The 17,782-nt window shown below is 53.6% G+C and overlaps 6 protein-coding genes across 6 annotated transcripts; 2 read left to right on the top strand and 4 right to left on the bottom strand.

Moving 5' to 3' along the window:
- Positions 1-40: 40 nt before the first annotated feature.
- On the top strand, positions 41-1,026 carry BO86DRAFT_371599 (uncharacterized protein; the record flags this gene model as incomplete). The annotated part of the gene is made up of 2 exons (XM_025670324.1): positions 41-466; positions 610-1,026. The coding sequence occupies 2 exons, from the start codon at positions 41-43 to the stop codon at positions 1,003-1,005; spliced, it is 822 nt and encodes a 273-aa protein (XP_025522905.1). The 3' UTR covers positions 1,006-1,026.
- A 779-nt stretch (positions 1,027-1,805) lies between these two features.
- Positions 1,806-3,225, bottom strand: BO86DRAFT_422689 (uncharacterized protein; the record flags this gene model as incomplete). Its single annotated transcript, XM_025675360.1, has 3 exons — positions 1,806-2,787; positions 2,860-2,998; positions 3,075-3,225. The coding sequence occupies 3 exons, from the start codon at positions 3,223-3,225 to the stop codon at positions 1,806-1,808; spliced, it is 1,272 nt and encodes a 423-aa protein (XP_025522906.1).
- Positions 3,226-9,050: 5,825 nt separating this feature from the next.
- BO86DRAFT_234148 (uncharacterized protein) lies at positions 9,051-9,526 on the bottom strand. The gene has a single exon (XM_025667031.1). The coding sequence runs from the start codon at positions 9,486-9,488 to the stop codon at positions 9,099-9,101; it is 390 nt and encodes a 129-aa protein (XP_025522907.1). The 5' UTR covers positions 9,489-9,526; the 3' UTR covers positions 9,051-9,098.
- Positions 9,527-11,148: 1,622 nt separating this feature from the next.
- On the bottom strand, positions 11,149-12,061 carry BO86DRAFT_234160 (uncharacterized protein). The gene is made up of 2 exons (XM_025667032.1): positions 11,429-12,061; positions 11,149-11,169 (listed from the first exon to the last, which is right to left on the bottom strand). Exon 1 carries the CDS (start codon positions 11,816-11,818, stop codon positions 11,486-11,488), a length of 333 nt encoding a protein of 110 aa, XP_025522908.1. The 5' UTR covers positions 11,819-12,061; the 3' UTR covers positions 11,149-11,169; positions 11,429-11,485.
- A 2,000-nt stretch (positions 12,062-14,061) lies between these two features.
- Positions 14,062-14,901, bottom strand: BO86DRAFT_422690 (uncharacterized protein; the record flags this gene model as incomplete). Its single annotated transcript, XM_025675361.1, has 2 exons — positions 14,062-14,588; positions 14,673-14,901. 2 exons carry the CDS (start codon positions 14,899-14,901, stop codon positions 14,062-14,064), a joined length of 756 nt encoding a protein of 251 aa, XP_025522909.1.
- Positions 14,902-16,037: 1,136 nt separating this feature from the next.
- On the top strand, positions 16,038-17,727 carry zrfB (low-affinity Zn(2+) transporter ZRT2). The gene has a single exon (XM_025672923.1). It carries the CDS (start codon positions 16,526-16,528, stop codon positions 17,621-17,623), a length of 1,098 nt encoding a protein of 365 aa, XP_025522910.1. The 5' UTR covers positions 16,038-16,525; the 3' UTR covers positions 17,624-17,727.
- Positions 17,728-17,782: the final 55 nt, after the last annotated feature.

Below are 17,782 nucleotides of genomic sequence, written 5' to 3' on the forward strand. Positions count from 1 at the left end.
TACATCCACCCCCATCCAACCCAACAACCCCCAAGAAAAGATGCCCCCAACAATAGCCTTCCTCCCCGGCGCCTGGCTCACGCCCACCTTCTACGCCCCCTTCCTCCACACCCTAACCACCACCACCGCCCTCCCCACCACGCACATCCCCTACCCCTCCCTCGACCCCGCCCACCCCGCCACCGCCGACTGCCAGACCGACACCGCCGCCATCCGCACCCAGCTGCGGACCCTGATCGAATCCGACGGCCGCGAGGTCATCCTCGTGATGCACTCGTACGCCGGGATGCCCGGCGCCGCGGCGGCGGCGGCGGCCCACGGGCTCAGCCGGTCCGCACGCCAGCGGGCCGGCCAGCCCGGCGGCGTGGTGGGGATGATCTTCATCGCGGCGTTCCTCGTGCCCGAGGGGGTCAGTTGTGCCGGGTTGCAGGGCGGGAGGTTGCCCGGGTGGATTTTGTTGGATACGGTATGCTCGCTCCCTCCCCTTCCCCCCCCTTTCCCTCTATCTGAGTTTGGGGGGGGGGGGGAAAGAAATTGGAGAGAGAGAGAGAGAGAGAGAGAGAGACCCTTAATTACTAACTAAACCCTGGAAACGGGAGGGATAAAAAGCCCGCGCCGCAGCTCAATTACCCCGACGACCCGATCGGGAATTTCCTTCCGGCGGAAGGGCATGATGATGATGAAGCGGCACTGTCGGGCGACGATCTCGAGACGTTCCTCCGACCGCATGCGACGCGGGCGTTTACGTCGCCGCAGCCGGCGCCGGCGTGGGCGGACGCCGACGCCGACGCCGATGCCACTGGCCTGGCGTTCATCGTCACGGCCAGGGACCGCGCGGTCCCGAAAGAGGCGCAGTATGCGATGATGGCGGCGACGGGGCGCGAGTTTGCCGTCCGCGAGATGGACTGTGGGCATTGTGCGCCGTTTGTCGGGGAGAAGCGGATCGGGGAGACGGTGCGGTTGGTTGGGGAGTTGGTTCGGGGGTTTTTGTCTGGGTCTCGGTGAGTCTTGAGTCTCTCTGAGGGGAGTGGTAATGGGACTATACGATGGGGTGGGTAGGTGGGTATGGGGAGAAGCCCAGGGGTTACCTATGGGGGGGAGGGGGGTTTTTGGTTTGTACAGTGTAGATTGCTCGGGTTGATGTTGGGGTTGGGGTTAGGGGTAGGGGTAGGGGTTGTGGAGGTATGATCCTGTTTATGCTGTGTATTCTTGAGATGGAGATAGACGGTGCGGATTCTCGGGAGCGGTTGGTTGGACCTGTATTCTCAGGGTCTTCGGTTCTAGTCTCTTACTGCATTGAGATGACCTCGGTGGATCCGTTCCTGTGCTGAAGTAGTAAACTGGAGTAAGACGGAGAGGTCGTGGGATAAGAAAATTCACACGGAGAGGGATGTGTATGTAGTATATCGATGACTACTTGGAGCTGCAGTCCTGATATACTTCGTGGCTGATAACGAACTATACCCGTTACGAGCATTGGATCGTTTCGTTGGATAGTATCCTTGCTAGATCCATACTAGTAAGCCTAGAGATCAGAGCTGGACTGATGACCTCAGACGGTGGTGGTCTTTCCAGATGAGATATTACTCTACGTACTGTACTAGGCAGTGTACTCTTTCCTGGAGGTGCCGTCCACCCTGGTGTGCATCACCGTCATGTGCAAGAAAGCATACTGAGGTATCTCCTGCATCCCCTCAAACCCGACATATCATAAACGTCCCCCCCCCCCCCGAACGGTGGATCAGTTCGATTCTAGATCGACCAAACAAACTATCGTACATGTACATACACATCACAACCCACGCCTAGCTAAATGACATCGACCCCAAGAAGTCCGTCGCATTCAGACTCACCGGCAACTCGGGCTGCACCACCTCCACCTCCTCGTCCTCGTCCTCCTCAAATTCCTCGTCCCCGTCCCCACCGCCCAACAACCCCACATGCGCCATATAGCCCACCAGCGCCGCCACCCCGCCCACAACGGCCGCCACGGACAACCACACATCCTTCTTGTATCCCGTGGCATACTCCGCCAACGCCTCGCGCTCCTCGCCGGACAGATCCGCCTCGTGGGACTGCGCAATCTCGTGCATGCGGGTGTTGGCGCGGTACTCCCGCCAGATGGGCGTCGCGTCCGCCACGGTGTTCCACAGGGTGTTGCCGACGGTCACCCAGCGGGGGCGCTCGGGCTGCCGCCACGGGAGACTGGCCAGCCCGGCCTCGCGCTGCATGCGCCGCACCCACTCCACCGCCCGCGGCGCCTTCTGCCGCATCGCCTCCCCGAGCCACGCATCCTGCAGACTCTCCGACCCCAGCGCCGCGAGGCTCCCGTACCCGAGCAGGAGACAGTCAACGCTCGTGGGGCGGTCCCCGCCGAGCAGGTAATCTTTCTGGGGCGGCAGCATCGCTGCGAGGGGCTCGAAGGCCGCCGCCGTGACCGCCTCCATGCGGAAGCGGTGGCTCGGGACCAGGCCCGCGGTCGTGGGGGCCGGGGTCGTGGCTTTGAGGAGCGGGAGGGAGGCCGGGAGGCGGCCCGCGGCGACGGCGGCCGAGTGCTCGCGCTTGCGGTCCTCCTCCAGGGCGACGAGGTCCAGCGACGAGAGGCCGAGGTGGTCGGAGGCGCGCTTCGCGGCGGCGCGGATCTGCGGGGGGAGGAGCCAGGTCGACGGCCAGGTAAGGATCTGCGACGAGTAGGCGGGGAGGACGGAGGTGTAGTAATTCTGGCTGGTGACGTAGAGGGAGAGGGCGAGGAGAGGCGGGAATTGCGTGTCGAGGAAGGAGGTGAATCTAATTCGTTGATTCAGTAACGGAGACTTCGGACCAGGCAGGGGGGGGGGGGGGGGTTTGAATCAAACGTACGCGATACTGTCCGCGCGATCTAGTCCGGTCAAGTCGGCATCCAGATCCCAATCGCCCGAGGAGTATTGGCGGAGGTAGTCGACTATGTTGCGGAAGCGGGAGACCCAGGTGTTGTCGTTTCGCAGGGCAGGGAGTTCATCTATTTGCAACAAGCTATGCTTAGTGATGTTCTTACGAGAATCTTCGGGACTGGGGGGAAAGCCCGGACGACTCACTTGTTGGAGACACCGAGGGATCGCTACTTGCGACGAGCACCCACGCGTCCTTGGGCAGGGCGAGTGACAGATAGGCAATGGTTGCCAGACATTGTGCATCGATGGACGGCAGGGAGAATGCCGGCCCCCAAACATGGAGTTCCAACACCATCGTGTCTTTCAGAGGCTTCACGCGCGTGCCGATGGATCGTCCGGACCAGCTGGTGTGGTGCTGGTGCAAAGGTGCATCGGACTGGTTGATCGCGGCCGATCACGTGCAGAATCCCATATATCCTGCCCGATCTCCAGCCTCAGGCATCTCTGAGTTATCGGGTGGGGTTGCAGATGTATGCCTGAGGCGGCTACTCGCGAGATACATAGACACCTGCAAAGCTGCCGTGCTCCATCTGCTCGTCACCACTACCTTCTCAATCACCCAGAGCGACCCCACGACGGTCAGATTGTCACGAAGTGAAGAAGAGGGGAGAGGAGGGGCTACAGGATCAGCCTCGACTACCATCTCAAGTAGATTAAGTACGGGTTCGTTTCAATATGGCGTTATCGGGGCCTTTCTTCCATAGTCCCGTCCCTCTGATAAACCCGACGAGACCACGAAACAGGAGACCACTGATCAGATCATTGACCAAGTGAAATGAGCGATTCTAATCAATTCAATCTCCTTCAAACGGCCCGTGCCTCGCCTCATCCATCCAAAGGCCACCAGGCTGCAGAGATCCGGTAATCGAAGCCCACGACGCGAGCACCTCATCTCCCTTCTCTTGGCGCAAGCCTGGTAGAACTTATCGATAAAGACGCCATCGGAGGAGGGGGGAAAGGGGGGACGATCGGATGATAAGGATAAGCATCCAACCCATCACAAGATAGCCCACTCATCTACCGATATGACTATGACAATCCCGACTCTCTTCCCCAGGCGATCAATGCCACGGACAAGAATAATTACATCGTACGGAGAGTAAGTAAGGAGTACGTTCACTTAGTGAACAAGTAGTACAGTACAGTAGACCTTGAGATTGATTCCTGCTCTAGCAATGCAAATCATCCTGCATCCTAGAACACGGCAACGAACCACCCACACTTCCTGAATCGACGAGCCGCAGGGCAACAACGCATCCACGCAGTGGCGCTTGTTTTTAGTTCGGAGCGCTTAAAAGGGTGGAAGAGGGAGGAGACAGGTAGAGAAAGAGAGAGAGGGAACGTGATGTGAGAGGAGGGATTGATTTCCGGCTTGTTTTTTGTTATGCCTTTTTTTTTTTTTTTTTTTTTTTTTTTTTTTTTTTTTTTTGCTCTCCTCACATCCCACTGCATTTTCCAAGTACCCTAATTTACAAGGTAGTGCTATAACATCCAGGGACTCCCGATCAAGGAAAACTCAATTTCCATTGCCGTCCATACATTGGTGCACATGGCAAATGGCATGATATCCGTTTTGCAATGGAGCAGAAGTGCGGGTAAGAGTGGAACGTGCCTGGACCGCAGCATGTTCAAGGAGGGTGTGGGAGAGAGTAAGTGGATTGAAGGGAGACTGTGGGCAAAAAGAGGGGGGGAGAGAACTCTACGGAGTACTAGGAGTCTAGTACAGTCGAAAGTGGCGTTAATCCGAATCAGGTACCTTCCCTTTCTCTATGCTCAGGTCCCCGCGTTCAAGTGCCAGGGTCAGGATTCAGGTCGGGTCAGTTGACCTGCGATCGGACTTGCCGGGCTAGGCACCATTTCGACTTAGTATGGTGTCGTGGACGTGGACGTGGACGTGGTCGACTTGAGGAGCAGAGAATCGAATAGGTTAGGGTAGAAGATTCCCCAGTCAAAAACAAGGACACAGGACGTTACAGCAACGGTTCAACCAGTTGGCATCCCTTCCACCCCCCGCCTCTTGTTGCTCGCAACCAAGGCATTGGAGTAAACTTGGTTCAGGGCATGGGTGTGGAAGGAAGTTAGATGCTGCCTGCCATCTGAAGCTGAGTAACAGCCTTGTGGCAGTGACTGTAGCTTATCATGATTACATCGTCAGGTTGCCCTATTCAGTCAGATCCTCCACGGGTCTCGGACCTATGCCATACATATGCATGCCAATAAATAGTGCATGTGGGTTAGATTAGCTCACCAGACGTTTTGAATGTCACGAGTGACTCGGTTCAGTATCAATTATAGTAGCAATAATCAACATAAGTATTATGACCATAAACCGGAACACAAGTACCTATTAGTAGTCATTCTCAGCCTGATGAACAGCTCTCCCCTCCCCCTTCCCCCTCCCCACGGACCGTCATCGTATCAGGAGCGCCCAAGGCACGCCACCTCGGGAGAGCTAGGGAGGGGATGGAGGGATGTTCGCCTGCGCGACTATTGAATTTGGGACTCCGTCATGGGGGAAAAAAAAAAAAACAAAAAAACAGAAAAAGAAAAAAAAGGTACAGTTCCAAGTTGCCCTCAAAGCTTCCGATAAGGCCCCAACCCAAACTGTCACCCAGTCAGGATCAGGATTTCGTAATGGTGATCATAATCATCCCCCATCGTCATCAGCGGGCTCGGTCGTTTGAGTCATAATTCCGCTTTTGGCGGGTTTCAGATCGTCGCTTGTAAAGCGGGGGAATCGATAGGAAGGAAGGGAAGTTGGTTCGGAGGTGATGTTGGCTGCTTTCCTCAGTGATGGTATCATGATCCCTGTCCGGCCGAGCATTCTGTCCGTCGATCCTCAATCAACGCAAGGGAACAGCCCGCTGTCTCGCAGTTACCACATGACCAATGAGACTGCGTCGTCTTACAATGCGGGATTTACACTGGTTACAACTGGACGTCAAGGAGCCAAAAGTAGTAAGAAGTATGGTTAATCTCATTAGCGATGTCAAATCGCGCGCGCAGTAAGATGCGATATGCTGGTGGGTATATTAAGTCTATTATACATGCACGTGGAATCAAAGATGAAAAAAAGCTCAGACCCTCCGAAAGACGAAGATAAGGAATCAAGATGATACAAGAGGATTGGGTCGAATGAGAGAAGAAAAGAAAAGAAAAAGAAAAAGAAAAATAAAAAAAAAAAACCTCCCCCGATGATTAGATGTAGGCTGGGATGCAAAGTGATCCATCCGCCAATAGCAATGCATGATGGTGAACATCACCACACGGATCAGCGCATTGACATCAACAGTTGTTGCGTGCGAGGAGGGGTCAGTCCCGGCAAATCCAAGCAGGATCCGAGACTATCTCACATGGGAACCCGAGCGAGCGGGAGTCGTGTCGTCACCGACTCTTGCGGGGTTGCTGGTGGAAATGCTGACTGACAAGGCTGCCGATTTTGGAACCCACGAGTTTACCGAGTGACCCGCCAAGGTCCAGATGAGACACATGGCCATCCGTTTGGTAACAGTTGCAGGTTCGGTAATTCAAGGCGGCAGGGTCCGCTGCTCGGTCCACCGGCCACGTAAGGGCACAGTGAGTGATGATGTGTTGATGTCGCAACAACCAAAGCGCGATTGCTGGTGGGAGAAACTGGAGTAGAGCGCCTGCGCTCGTCTCCAGGGAAGATCGTGTTGGGTGGAAAAGTGAAATTATCGGCAACATGAGAGAATCGGTCAGATGCTGTCGCGTAGTCCCATAATAGGTAAGGTCCCGAAAGATGATGAATAGGGGTGTTGAAGATAGAATGAGGTGGTATTGAAAGCGTGTCGAATAAAAGGCGTATGTGGTAAAAAGCCGTAGTGCGAGTCCCAAAAACGAAATCGTCATATCCATGCCAAAGGGTGCAGCTCCCATATCATGAGCGATTCGAACCGGTCCGCTTGATCGAGATATTAATCAAAGCGGAGCAGATGCGATGGAGAGAAACCGGTCCGAATCAATTGGTCGTCAAGTTCATATCGAGATGGTACACCCATTGTTTACTTGGGGAGTGGGGGAAGAGGTCCCTTTGGCGGAGGGCCAGGGCAGGGAGGGAATTGAGAGGTACCACCGATGGAAGGCATTGTGATGTTGGTGTTGTTGAGAGTAGGTGTGGAGATGGTAGTCGAGATGATTGATGATGATGGTGGTGGTGGTGGTGGTGGTGAGGCAGAAGATGAGGAGTGTCTGCGCAGCGGTAGTAGTGGGTTGATAGTGGTGATGTTTCTTTGAATAGTTTCAAGATCTTTGAAGTCTAGGAAGGAAGAGGAAAGGAAAGTTTTCAAAAGCGAGGTTCGAAGGTGCCTAATATATACACTTCAATCGTGTTTCTCTATCGCGGTGTTATTTTTCTTTTATTTTTTTCCTGTTCATTTTTCAGAATTATTTTTATCTGCAATATTTTTGTTTTTAATTTTTCTTTTTCAAATTCCATCTGGGCGAGAAAAAAAACACCGACTAAGAATGATTGGCATTCGACAACAGCGCGCGCCAGGTAAGAAAATCGAACGCAAAAAAAATAAAATCAAGGGCAAAAAAAACCCCCAGTTAATATTAAGGACGTACCCCCTGTCGGGAACAGGAGCTGAGCTCCACTCGGACAGATGGGAAAAAACCGAACTACGTCAGAATCTGACGGTTCTTACACTAGTGCCATACCGGGTGGGATGCCAGATGGGATCATGGGAAGCAGATGGGAAATCCGATGGGGAAGCCTCCCCCAATTAGGAAATCCCACGGAAATTTTCTAGAAGTTCTTCTCCTCCTCTCTCTCCGTCTCTCCCTGTCCCACTCTCGGCTGCCCGGGGTTTGCAGCACTACGTTACTCAGGACTAGGGGTGTTTTTTCGCCTCCCCCTTTTTCAAACTTGCTCCGCAGGTTTCATTGTTGATTGACTTCGCATGAGATTGCGTAGTGAGAGCTTATTCAGCATGAGTCCCAGACTCCCAGACACTCCAGTGCTGGAGCAGAAAGTCTGGGTTCTGGTTCAGTCTCAAACCGAAGGAAATGTGTCGGAGGTACCCGATACAAACAGACAAGCCAGCCAGCCAGACAGACAGATGCAGTAAGGGACACGAAGTCAATGGCTTTGTGACCTCTGGTACAGTACAAGGGGGAGGGAAGAAGAAGAAGTCGAAAAATTCTTCCATGCGACCCAACAGAAAACAACATTTACTTCAAACAAAAGGGAAATCGAAACCGACCTGGCTGACACCACAGCAATCGATCATTTTTCTGGAAGGCCGTTCAGGGCAAAGGAGAAAAAGAGGCACCCACGAACGACCCACCCTCCTTGCTGAGGTGAGTTTCTGCCGCATGTCAATCAATATGTTCACCTTTTAATGTCCTTCCGCCATGTTCCAAGCCTTGGGGATGTCTATCTCTTGCTCTTGTGGTTTGACTTCTTCCACCACCTTCGACCAGCGCTCGGTTTGAGAGATTCACTGTGTGTTGACTTCGCGCTTCCCTCTTCTTCTATCCCCAGAGAAGGACAAAACGCCGCATTGGCCCCTAGCCTTCATTAAGCACCGGTTACGTAAATTACCTAGTTCGCTAGAAACCGTGAAGAAATAATTACCGGCCGGTCGCGATGACTCAACCTCATCATCACGAAATGCACGATAAGGCACCACGGCCGACCGCACTCCACAACGATACTCAAGTATGACCAGGATATACTGGTATGCGCGCGCGCTCAGGCAACCTCAATCCCTGATTTGCGTATGATAGGCTTACGGGATTGGGGGGCTAGTCCTGAGTCCTACCATCACGACACGTGCCAGTTCGTAGATCTTTTTTTCGGTGCCAGTGATGGGGTTTTAGTGTTTACAACAACAAATGACAAGAAAAGGCCGCAATGGGAGGCGGAGGTGGGAAGGCAAAACCTTGAAATGGAAGAAGCAAAAGCTGGGGGAAACACCTTCCTTCCGTCCTTCCTTCCACTAACTTGCGGCTGTTGCGCGAGGCAGCCTGCTTTTTCGTCTCTTCCTGCGTGTGATCTCTCACACACGGACGTAGTTACTGTCTGTACATCAAGAAGAAGATCCTAGCTCCAGCCAGAGTGCCGGGTCCGGGTTTACCGTCGTTTCTTGTCCATCTTAGTCGTCCGATTTTCCAAGCCACACCCACACAATCCTCATCGGATCCTCAGACCTTAGGTTTGGTTTGCCAGCCCTCTTCCTTCTTGCTTACTGCGGTACAACCTGGCTGAGTTTTTACTGTGTTTCTTGCAGCCTCGGCACTATCAAGGTCGACGTCACGCCAACAGTAAACATTGCGATCCCGATTCCGATCGTTGAAGGGGGGGGGGGGGATGGTAAGAAAACTAACTATAAGAATGACTGCATAACAGATGTGGATTGTGGATAGCTGAACTAGAGTAGAGTATAGCTGTCTCCGAGACCGGTTCCCCGTCCTTGCAGCCCTAGTCAGGGGTGGGATGAAGCGACGGACGACAGATAAGATGGGTTCGTGACTGTGAAATAATGCAAGAGGGAGCGAGACAAGAGAGCGAGTCATAATGACAGGTCGTTTCATCTGGACCAGGGGGGAGGCGAAAGTTACTGCACTGCACGGAGTAGCCGTACCCTAAACGGTTTAGTCGTGGCTTGCCGCGCATCGTTTCAGGGGCAGACACAGGCACAGGGCACCACCAACCACCCACTTTAGTGTAGCAGCCGCATTTGCAGCTACGAAGTTGTTCCTAGGTAGACTCTAGACACCATCGCGAGTCAGTATCCCACCCCCAAAATATAGTTCCTCTTTTTCATTTTCATTTTCTTTTTCCCTCGCGCACCACGATAAAAACCAAACCCGGCCCAAACGAAAAAGAACAAGCCTCTTTGCATCCAGGAACGGGACTAAAGAAATCTCACGAACCTAGTGGCTACTTGAGTTACCAATACCCTATGCAAATGTGCTCCATCATTCATCACAAAGTCCCCTGTCCAATGACTCCAAGCACCTCGTATTATCCGAGCTCCCGGGGGGCGGCGGCTGAGACTGAAGGCTGATGAAGGATTATTATGCGATTAAGGACCTGTCCTGTCGCCTGTCGCCTGTCGCCTGTCACAACAGCAACAAAACTAAACACTAACACTAACACTAACACTAAGTAGCGTAGCTGTCTCTTTCTTCCCCCAGGATCTCTGTTTCTGTTTATGGCCTTGTGTTCGCTATCATTATCAATAGTGTCTTAAGTCTAAATCTGACGGATGGGGGGGAGAGGGGCGTTTGCGCGCGCGAACGAACGAAGAAAGGGCGGGTTGCTATTTCTGGATGCTAGGACTCTCCCCGGGGCCGGTAGTTCTCTATCTATCTTATTTTGGGGAGGAGGATATAGCTTGGCGCTTTTTGTTTTTTGGGCTTCTTGCTGCACTGGGTAGGTAAACTTGCTCACTCTCTCTCTCTCTCGAGTTCATGAGATATGTCATTGAGGACTACCGAGAGGTTCATGGTGGAAAAGGGAGATCGAGAGGCAAGGCAGGCAAGGCAGGCACCCCTCATTCTCGTAGTATACTCATACTCATACTCATACTCACAATACTTGGAACTCAACTTAGCTTACCTTGGACTTCCTAGGGAATTGAGTCGCTCCTGCAGACTTATGCAATGCAACCAACCCTGGGTTCCGGTGCAATTTGCCTTCCCTGGCCTTGATTAGATTAAAAACCGTCGTCTTCACGGAGGACTGCTACTACTATGACCACTACGACTCCCGCTTGATTCGCAGTCCGCTGGCGCTCTTTTAGCGTGACATCCCAAGGGGAACAGGACAGGGTAGTTGGAACGAGACTAACCCGGATTGATGGCCGGTGCAGCTAATTGCTGCAGCTTGGATTGTACTCTATAGTCAGTAGCACAAAGAAAAGGGCGGGCGGGATCATCTGCAGGCTGAAGAGCAGGAAAGTTGTTGGTCGGGAGGGAAGGGAAGGAAGGGATGATGATCCTGCACGTCAATCTATCATCTACTGATATAATGATGAGAGCTCACACCAATCGATCCCGCAGGATACCCAAGATAACTTGTACACTGTACAGTAACTTCGTACGTACTCTCGAGTAGCTAGCTACGTACGTGCTTGATCAATAACTCCTAGAGCGATGACTGATAAACCGCTCCCGTACTCAGGCTACCTTAGGGCGGGCGCCTAAAACCACTTTCCGACCCTCATCAGTGGATAAGGCAGTCTACTCCGTAAATTCCCAGTGTCGGAGTCTATAATCGACTTAGTGCCGTGTGGTGTGGACTGTAGCGTGTGCTGGGGACCACATGCATGAATCTATGCTGTTACGAGGATGGCGTTCTTCTTTTCTGCTCTGCTCTGCCTCTTTTTTCCCTCTTATCCCAGCGGGTATTTCGGAGTAGGCATTAGCGACTCCGATGGGGATCTCGGCTTGGGTCCATGAGATTCAAGATGATGATGAGAATGATTCACGATGATGAACAACTGACGCAAATCCCAGTGGAAACGTACGAGTATACCCGCCGGGTTCCGGGTCAAAAAGGCTGAAGATGGACCCTGATTCGAAGCTCACATGCGACCACGACGAAACCAAACCCAGATCTCCCTGGGCTTCCGATGATATGCCCAATGATTCATGATGGATTGGTATTGTCGGCTCTGAAACCCTGGAAGGCGATGGAACGAACACATGGCAAATTGACCGTCCCGAAACCAAAAAAAAAAATACAGATTCTCTGGTACGGGTGGAGCAATGGTTCCAAGTGAAGGAAATGAGATTCCCCACTTTTCATTCCGCGCCGTTGGCGAAGAAAAGTGGGAACAGCAAACAATCCAGCAGCAGCAGCAGCAGCAGCAATGGCCTTGCGGATTGCGGAGGCAGTGTAAATCATGGTCAATCATGGTCAATCATCATCTCCTCGGGTATGGGTCGTTAGCGCTTTCTGGGAGGTTAGAGGGGTAAATGAAAAAGACATCGAATTGCGATTGTCGTTCCTTGTGGTCTTCAATTTGGCACTTCATTTCCTATCATGGAGATGTGGGTAGATCGGAGTTCTCTAGCCTGCTTGATCGGTCATAGTCTGGCTGGGAAGTGGTGATCATGTGCCACCACTGTGCCTGTCCCGAAGTGGATAGACTACTTTAGACTGGGCTAATCAGTAATCACTAAACTGAAGCTGAGTCCGCCTCTTGGGCTTCTTTGCCATCCCGACACTTTAACGAGGTGAACTCATCAGTCTCTCCGTCTCTGTCCCTGTCCCTGTCTCTGTCTCACCTGCACTGCCCGTATCTTTGCCGATGAGTGATTGGCGCCTTTCGCAAGTCAATCACCTGCTTAATGCAGGTACTATGCACCTTGCTGCAGCTCTGCCAATCCTAATTAGAATTTATGCAGCGCCGAGTACGGGGTACTGACTGCGCAACAGACTCGGTCGATCACCGCCCCCCTCTACCTAAGGTTCATTTATCTTCAAAATCAATCAATAATCAATGTCGGTGTGGTCAGGATCCGCAACCGATGGAGGCGAGGGACCACGATCGCAATCCATCTCCAGCGGTGAAGATCAAACTCAGACAGACAGAGAATTGTCTCCGCTTCATGGAATGGTACCCGCCCTTCCAGAAGTCTTGCCATTCCACGGTTCACCGCTCTTTAATTAGCAGGAAACGAGGGGGCAGCTTTCTGGAGAGACGAGAAGATTCGGCGTCGTTTCGACGAATTGATATGGATCCATTTCGAAATCCCCTCCCAGCCAACTCCCGCTAATCGCGGGCTAAAAGGCCACTAATTATGATGCAAGTCCCGCTAGTCACCAGTCTATCGTGAAGCGGTCCCAGCCGCCAAGCACATCGTGGGTTTCCAACTGCAACCGATGGCCCACTACTGCTGCGCGAGCGCGCGCATGCGGTGTATGTCTACACCAATGATGGGTTGAGATAAGTCGTTATCCTGATGCACGTACAGGTTGGGGTAGTCCAGTTGCTGAACAAGAACTCGACTTTCCCCATTCCTTGACGTCGCGATTCGGTAATTCCTGTTGAACTGGTACGACCGTCACGAGTGGTATCGAGGATTGGGCTTGATTCCCCATCCCGCAGGCCCCATCCGAGCCGCCATAGAACAATAATGGAAGAAAACCTCCGCACTTCGTTGGGCGTTGGAATTGACTCGTAAACTACTCTAAGTCGTTTTAGCCCTCTTTCTTGTAGGGCCCCTCTCCGATCATGAAAGAAAACGGTGAGCCGAATTCGGAGGATCCTGCGCCACTTTTCTGTTGGGGAGACAGGGAACGGGATTAGTTCGGGTCCACCCGGGGTCAGGCTTCGACGTTGTTATCAGCAAGCTACTCTAAACGCTAAGCATGGACTCCGCTCAGCTGCCGAAATGCCAAACATCATTCCGTTCAGGCCTTGATATCGTTTGGGTTGTGTCTATATCAGGGCTCGATATAGTTTTCCAAGGAACTTGCAAAAACTGCCCTGTCCAAAGAGAGCATCAATGCCAGGATCTTGGCATATGCAGCAAGCCGGAAGTCTAATCAGCACTACAGGCCTGCAGATGCATCTGGCGCAGTGTCACCGAGCATCGCGCAACTCGTTTCCGTCCAGAGCGCCACAGATGGCGGTATGTGTGGTGAATCCATTCCGCCATGGTGAGAGTGGCCGAATTGGGACGGGAGAAGCTTCGCGCATAGCTGAGTGGCACAGACCAGAAGAATCCAGGACCATCGAATGCAGGACCTTGAGACCGTGGGTTGCACAGGGAGCATTGTAGACCACGGTAGAGATGGCCTGATAACTCCACAAATTGCACGTAGCACTACCGCCTCTGTTGCATAAACGGGTGCAGGGGTGTGTTTCATGGTGACCTCGAGGCTGCAGATCCAGGCATTGAGTGAATGTCGTAGAGCCTGCAATCATGCCAGATGGAAGTCAAGATCATCATACCCTGCTCAGTTACGGTCATGATCAGGGATGTCTGCAAGGCAGGGTTGCACATCAGACCCGCCTCCTGCAGCCATGCAAAGTCGACACGGACAAGATGGCACGTTCGGTCTGCCGACCATCGGATCCGAGAGTCAGCGCTGGCCATCACCGGCCGATAGGCCCATCTACCCCGCACATGCCCAAGCAGCTCTTCAGAATCAATCCTCAACCAGGTCACCTTGAGCCTGGGTAGAAATCCATTCTTCCATCAGGACCTGGCGACCAGGCTCTGCGGCACCAGGCGTCGCGCCCATCCCGTCACCTTTGCGTGTGACGAGCAGACACAGCACCCAGCCGTAGATGTTGAACCCCTCATAGTTCGTTTTGAAGTGCATCTTCTTGTCCTCGGGCTCTTCGATTTGTGGTGTCGAGTCCTCGTCTTTCCTCCGTTTGGAAGTGCGTCGATCATTCGGGGACTCGTCCCGCTCCCCCTCCGTCGCTCGCGCACGTTTCCCTCCGGCATTGCCTTCTTCGACCGCCCCAGCTTCGGGGATATCCTGCATCCGCAGGTCACTCTCATCATCGCTTTCGACCAGAATATGGCCCTTGGCGGTGCCACCCGCCCCCGCCTGAGATGGCCGCTTGCTCTGGCCTTTGTTCGCGTCCTGCTCAAACTCCTTGTGTCGCGTCAACAGAGAGTGGCGTGTTCGGGATTCGCGAAGGAACAGGGCGACTTCGAAGTCATCTGTACCCATGGCATGATGTTAGCAGGTCTTGTTTCCAACTCCGCTGGATGAAAGGGCTTGCATCGGCCGAAAGCCAGCATTACCTTCTGCGATGACATCCTTGACGGGCTTGCCTTTCTTCCGGGCAAGGAGTCGTTCGTTTTCTTCGCGTAACTTGGGCAGGACCAAGGGTCGGATGGCGGCGAAGATCCGTTGCAGGACGGGGTCACGGCTGCTGAGCAGCCATCGGATGTCGGAGGGCTTCTCGAGGTAGATCCGACATTCGAGCACGGTGTACTTGCTGATCCGGAGGTAGCGGCGAATCGGCGCCATGAGAGCAACGATCACGGTTTGGACGGATGGGATGTAGGTGTTGTGGTGTTCGTAGAAGATAGTTGATTCTAGGTTAAATTCGGGCTGGTATCGGCAGCTTCAAGGGAGATAGGAGATAGAGTGGCAGAGTGGAAGGGGATCGAGTATGCGTGCGTGCGTGTGTGTGTTGATGTCATGTGTGAGGTGGTCGGCGAGAGTTGGCGGAAAACGTGACGTGATCAAGGTCCGGAGCTGCGCTGCCAAGCGCGCCCGGCAAGGGCGGAAAGACTGGGCATCAAAAGCCTTCCTTCTCCGACGGTGCCATTTCCAGCGCACCATCCATACACCGCGGTGTACAGCGTGCAGTGTGGTCAGGAGCATGTGATACAATCTTGTCTTTCTCAAAGCCTCTCTATAACATAACGATATATTAATTAGTAGGGTCATATGCATATATTCCTTGCTAAAACCACAGTTAGGAAGATTGATGAGAGATGCCTGACCCCACAAGTTATATCTGCACCCTTGGGTACCCTTATGGTTGCATTTAGCACCTGTTGAATTGACTTTTCAAGAGGGTGGTTCCTCCCATTGATTCATCTACCATTGTAGTCATTCGACCGATCACGCCAGATTCACAGTCATCTATGGTATAGAACACGTGTGAGGGGGTAATGAGTGTTCAATTTAGTATATCTTTCTCTATAAACTTGGCTTTTCTCACTCTTTCTCTCACCAAGCAGCTAAAGAAGTGCACTCTACGGAGTGTATACTGTAGATCAATAGACATCTTATCATATCTTGTGCACAATCACGTGTCACACGCCCACTCCGAGATTGATCCGGGCCAATCAGCAGCCCAAAAAAAGGAGGGTCATCCTGTCCGCAAGGTCCCCAAGCGCGCGAGGAATTTGACGTCGGTTTCCTCCAAGGTCCCCATCCACTGCAACATCGACCCGCACCTTTCCCAGAACAGAGTCGAATTCTTCATCGCCGCCACGATGGACCTCCTCGACCATTCCCTCTGTCCGCCTGCTTATTGCGCCTGTATCACCTCAGGTGCCTCTGCTCGTTCATCCTTGCGACGTGTCGGTCCTTCTCGAGTCGTCAGGCCATCTCAATCGCTCTCTTAGTGACTGCAGCTGCTGGCCGTTTCTCCCCCCCCCCCCCCCACCCCACTGTGCTACCAAGGTCCCCGTCTGACAGGCTGCTGCAGTCTCGTCGCTCACTAGTTTGACGTGGGCATTCTTGACTAGTCTCAACTCTCAAGGACCTTGGGGACTGTCGACGTGCCCGCTGGCAGCCGCACAACCGGATTTCTGACATTCAAGAGCGGGGGATCGAAAAAAGCAGACCACTTAATAAAGAACGCGGACCTTGCAGACGGACACTGGCAGCATTCTCAACCCTTCACATTCCTCCTCCCACGTGCCTCTTTTGACGCCTGCCACAACCCCTGTCACACACCCACCCGGCGATATCATTGGACTCCCTCCAGTATCACTGGCTTTTTAGCGGTCGATCTATCCCGTTAAACCTTGTCCCTGGAGGCGGGCCCGTGCCACGCAAACACAGGACACAGCACAGGCTCAAGGGTCCTTGAGTTGCCGACGGATTTGGAAAAGGACGATTGAGCGCAGAAAGCATGGACTCCCTCCATACCCTCGTTGCCAGAGACGATGGCTGCCCCACGGGCAACGAGTACGACGGCCGAATCGGCCTGCGCATCTCCTCCATCTTTGTGATCTTCATCGGCTCGTCGTTCGGCGCCCTCTTCCCCGTCATTGCGCGGAGCTTCAGTGACGGCAAACTATCGAAATGGGCCTTCTTCGTCGCGAAGTATTTCGGGTCTGGTGTCATCATTGCCACGGCATTCATCCACCTGTTGGCCCCGGCCGAAGAGGCCTTGACGAGCGATTGCCTGACGGGGCCGATCACAGAGTACTCGTGGACGGAAGCGATTGTATTGATGACCATTGTGGTGTTGTTTTTTGTGGAGCTCATGGTCATGCGCTACGCACGCTTCGGGCACGGCCACGCTCATGACTCGGACAGCGAAGAAGAAGACGACGACAGCCACCACCACCACCACCACCACCACATCCAGCACCAGCACCACCACGTCCAGGCCGAGCAGCCGGTGGCCGTCTCCGAGGACTTCAAGGGCCACATGCCGGGCGAAGACCACCTCGGGCACTCGCGCGAGCACCACGACGTCGAGGCGGGCAAGAACCACTCGCACCTCGAGGAGTACATGGCGCAGCTGACCTCCATCTTCATCCTGGAGTTCGGCATCATCTTCCACTCGGTGTTCATCGGGCTGACCCTCGCGGTCACCGGCACCGGCTTCGTGACGCTCTACGTCGTCCTCGTCTTCCACCAAACGTTCGAGGGACTCGGTCTGGGCTCGCGGCTGGCCACGGTGCCGTGGCCGCGCGCCAAGCGATGGACGCCGTATTTCCTGGGCCTCGGGTTCGGCGTGTCCACCCCGATCGCTATCGCCATCGGCCTGGGGGTCCGCAACAGCTACGCCGACAGCGGCGCCACGACGTTGATCGTCAGTGGCGTGTTCGATGCGATCTCGGCGGGGATCCTGATCTACACGGCGCTGGTGGAGCTCCTGGCGCACGAGTTCATGTTCAGCACCTCGATGCGCAAAGCCCCGATCCACGTGGTGCTGTCGGCGTTTGGACTGTTATGTTTAGGTGCGCTGCTGATGGCGCTGCTCGGCAAATGGGCATGATTCAGTTAGACCTTTTCCCCATTCTGTATATAGAGATACCTGTTTAAAAGTTGCTTTCTGCGCATACCTTAGATATCTGCGCGCCCCACTTAGATAATAAAGCTGGACTTTAGCATTGACCGGACCGATGATACAACGTGCACTGTGCAATAACGAGCA

Source organism: Aspergillus japonicus, assembly GCF_003184785.1.
Source record: "Aspergillus japonicus CBS 114.51 unplaced genomic scaffold BO86scaffold_82, whole genome shotgun sequence".
Taxonomy (NCBI): domain Eukaryota; kingdom Fungi; phylum Ascomycota; class Eurotiomycetes; order Eurotiales; family Aspergillaceae; genus Aspergillus; species Aspergillus japonicus.

Excerpts from the sequence above, each read along its gene's own strand:
- BO86DRAFT_234160 (XM_025667032.1), bottom strand. The coding sequence starts at position 11,818 with ATGATTGACCATGATTTACACTGCCTCCGCAATCCGCAAGGCCATTGC.
- zrfB (XM_025672923.1), top strand. The coding sequence starts at position 16,526 with ATGGACTCCCTCCATACCCTCGTTGCCAGAGACGATGGCTGCCCCACG.
- BO86DRAFT_234148 (XM_025667031.1), bottom strand. The coding sequence starts at position 9,488 with ATGAAACGACCTGTCATTATGACTCGCTCTCTTGTCTCGCTCCCTCTT.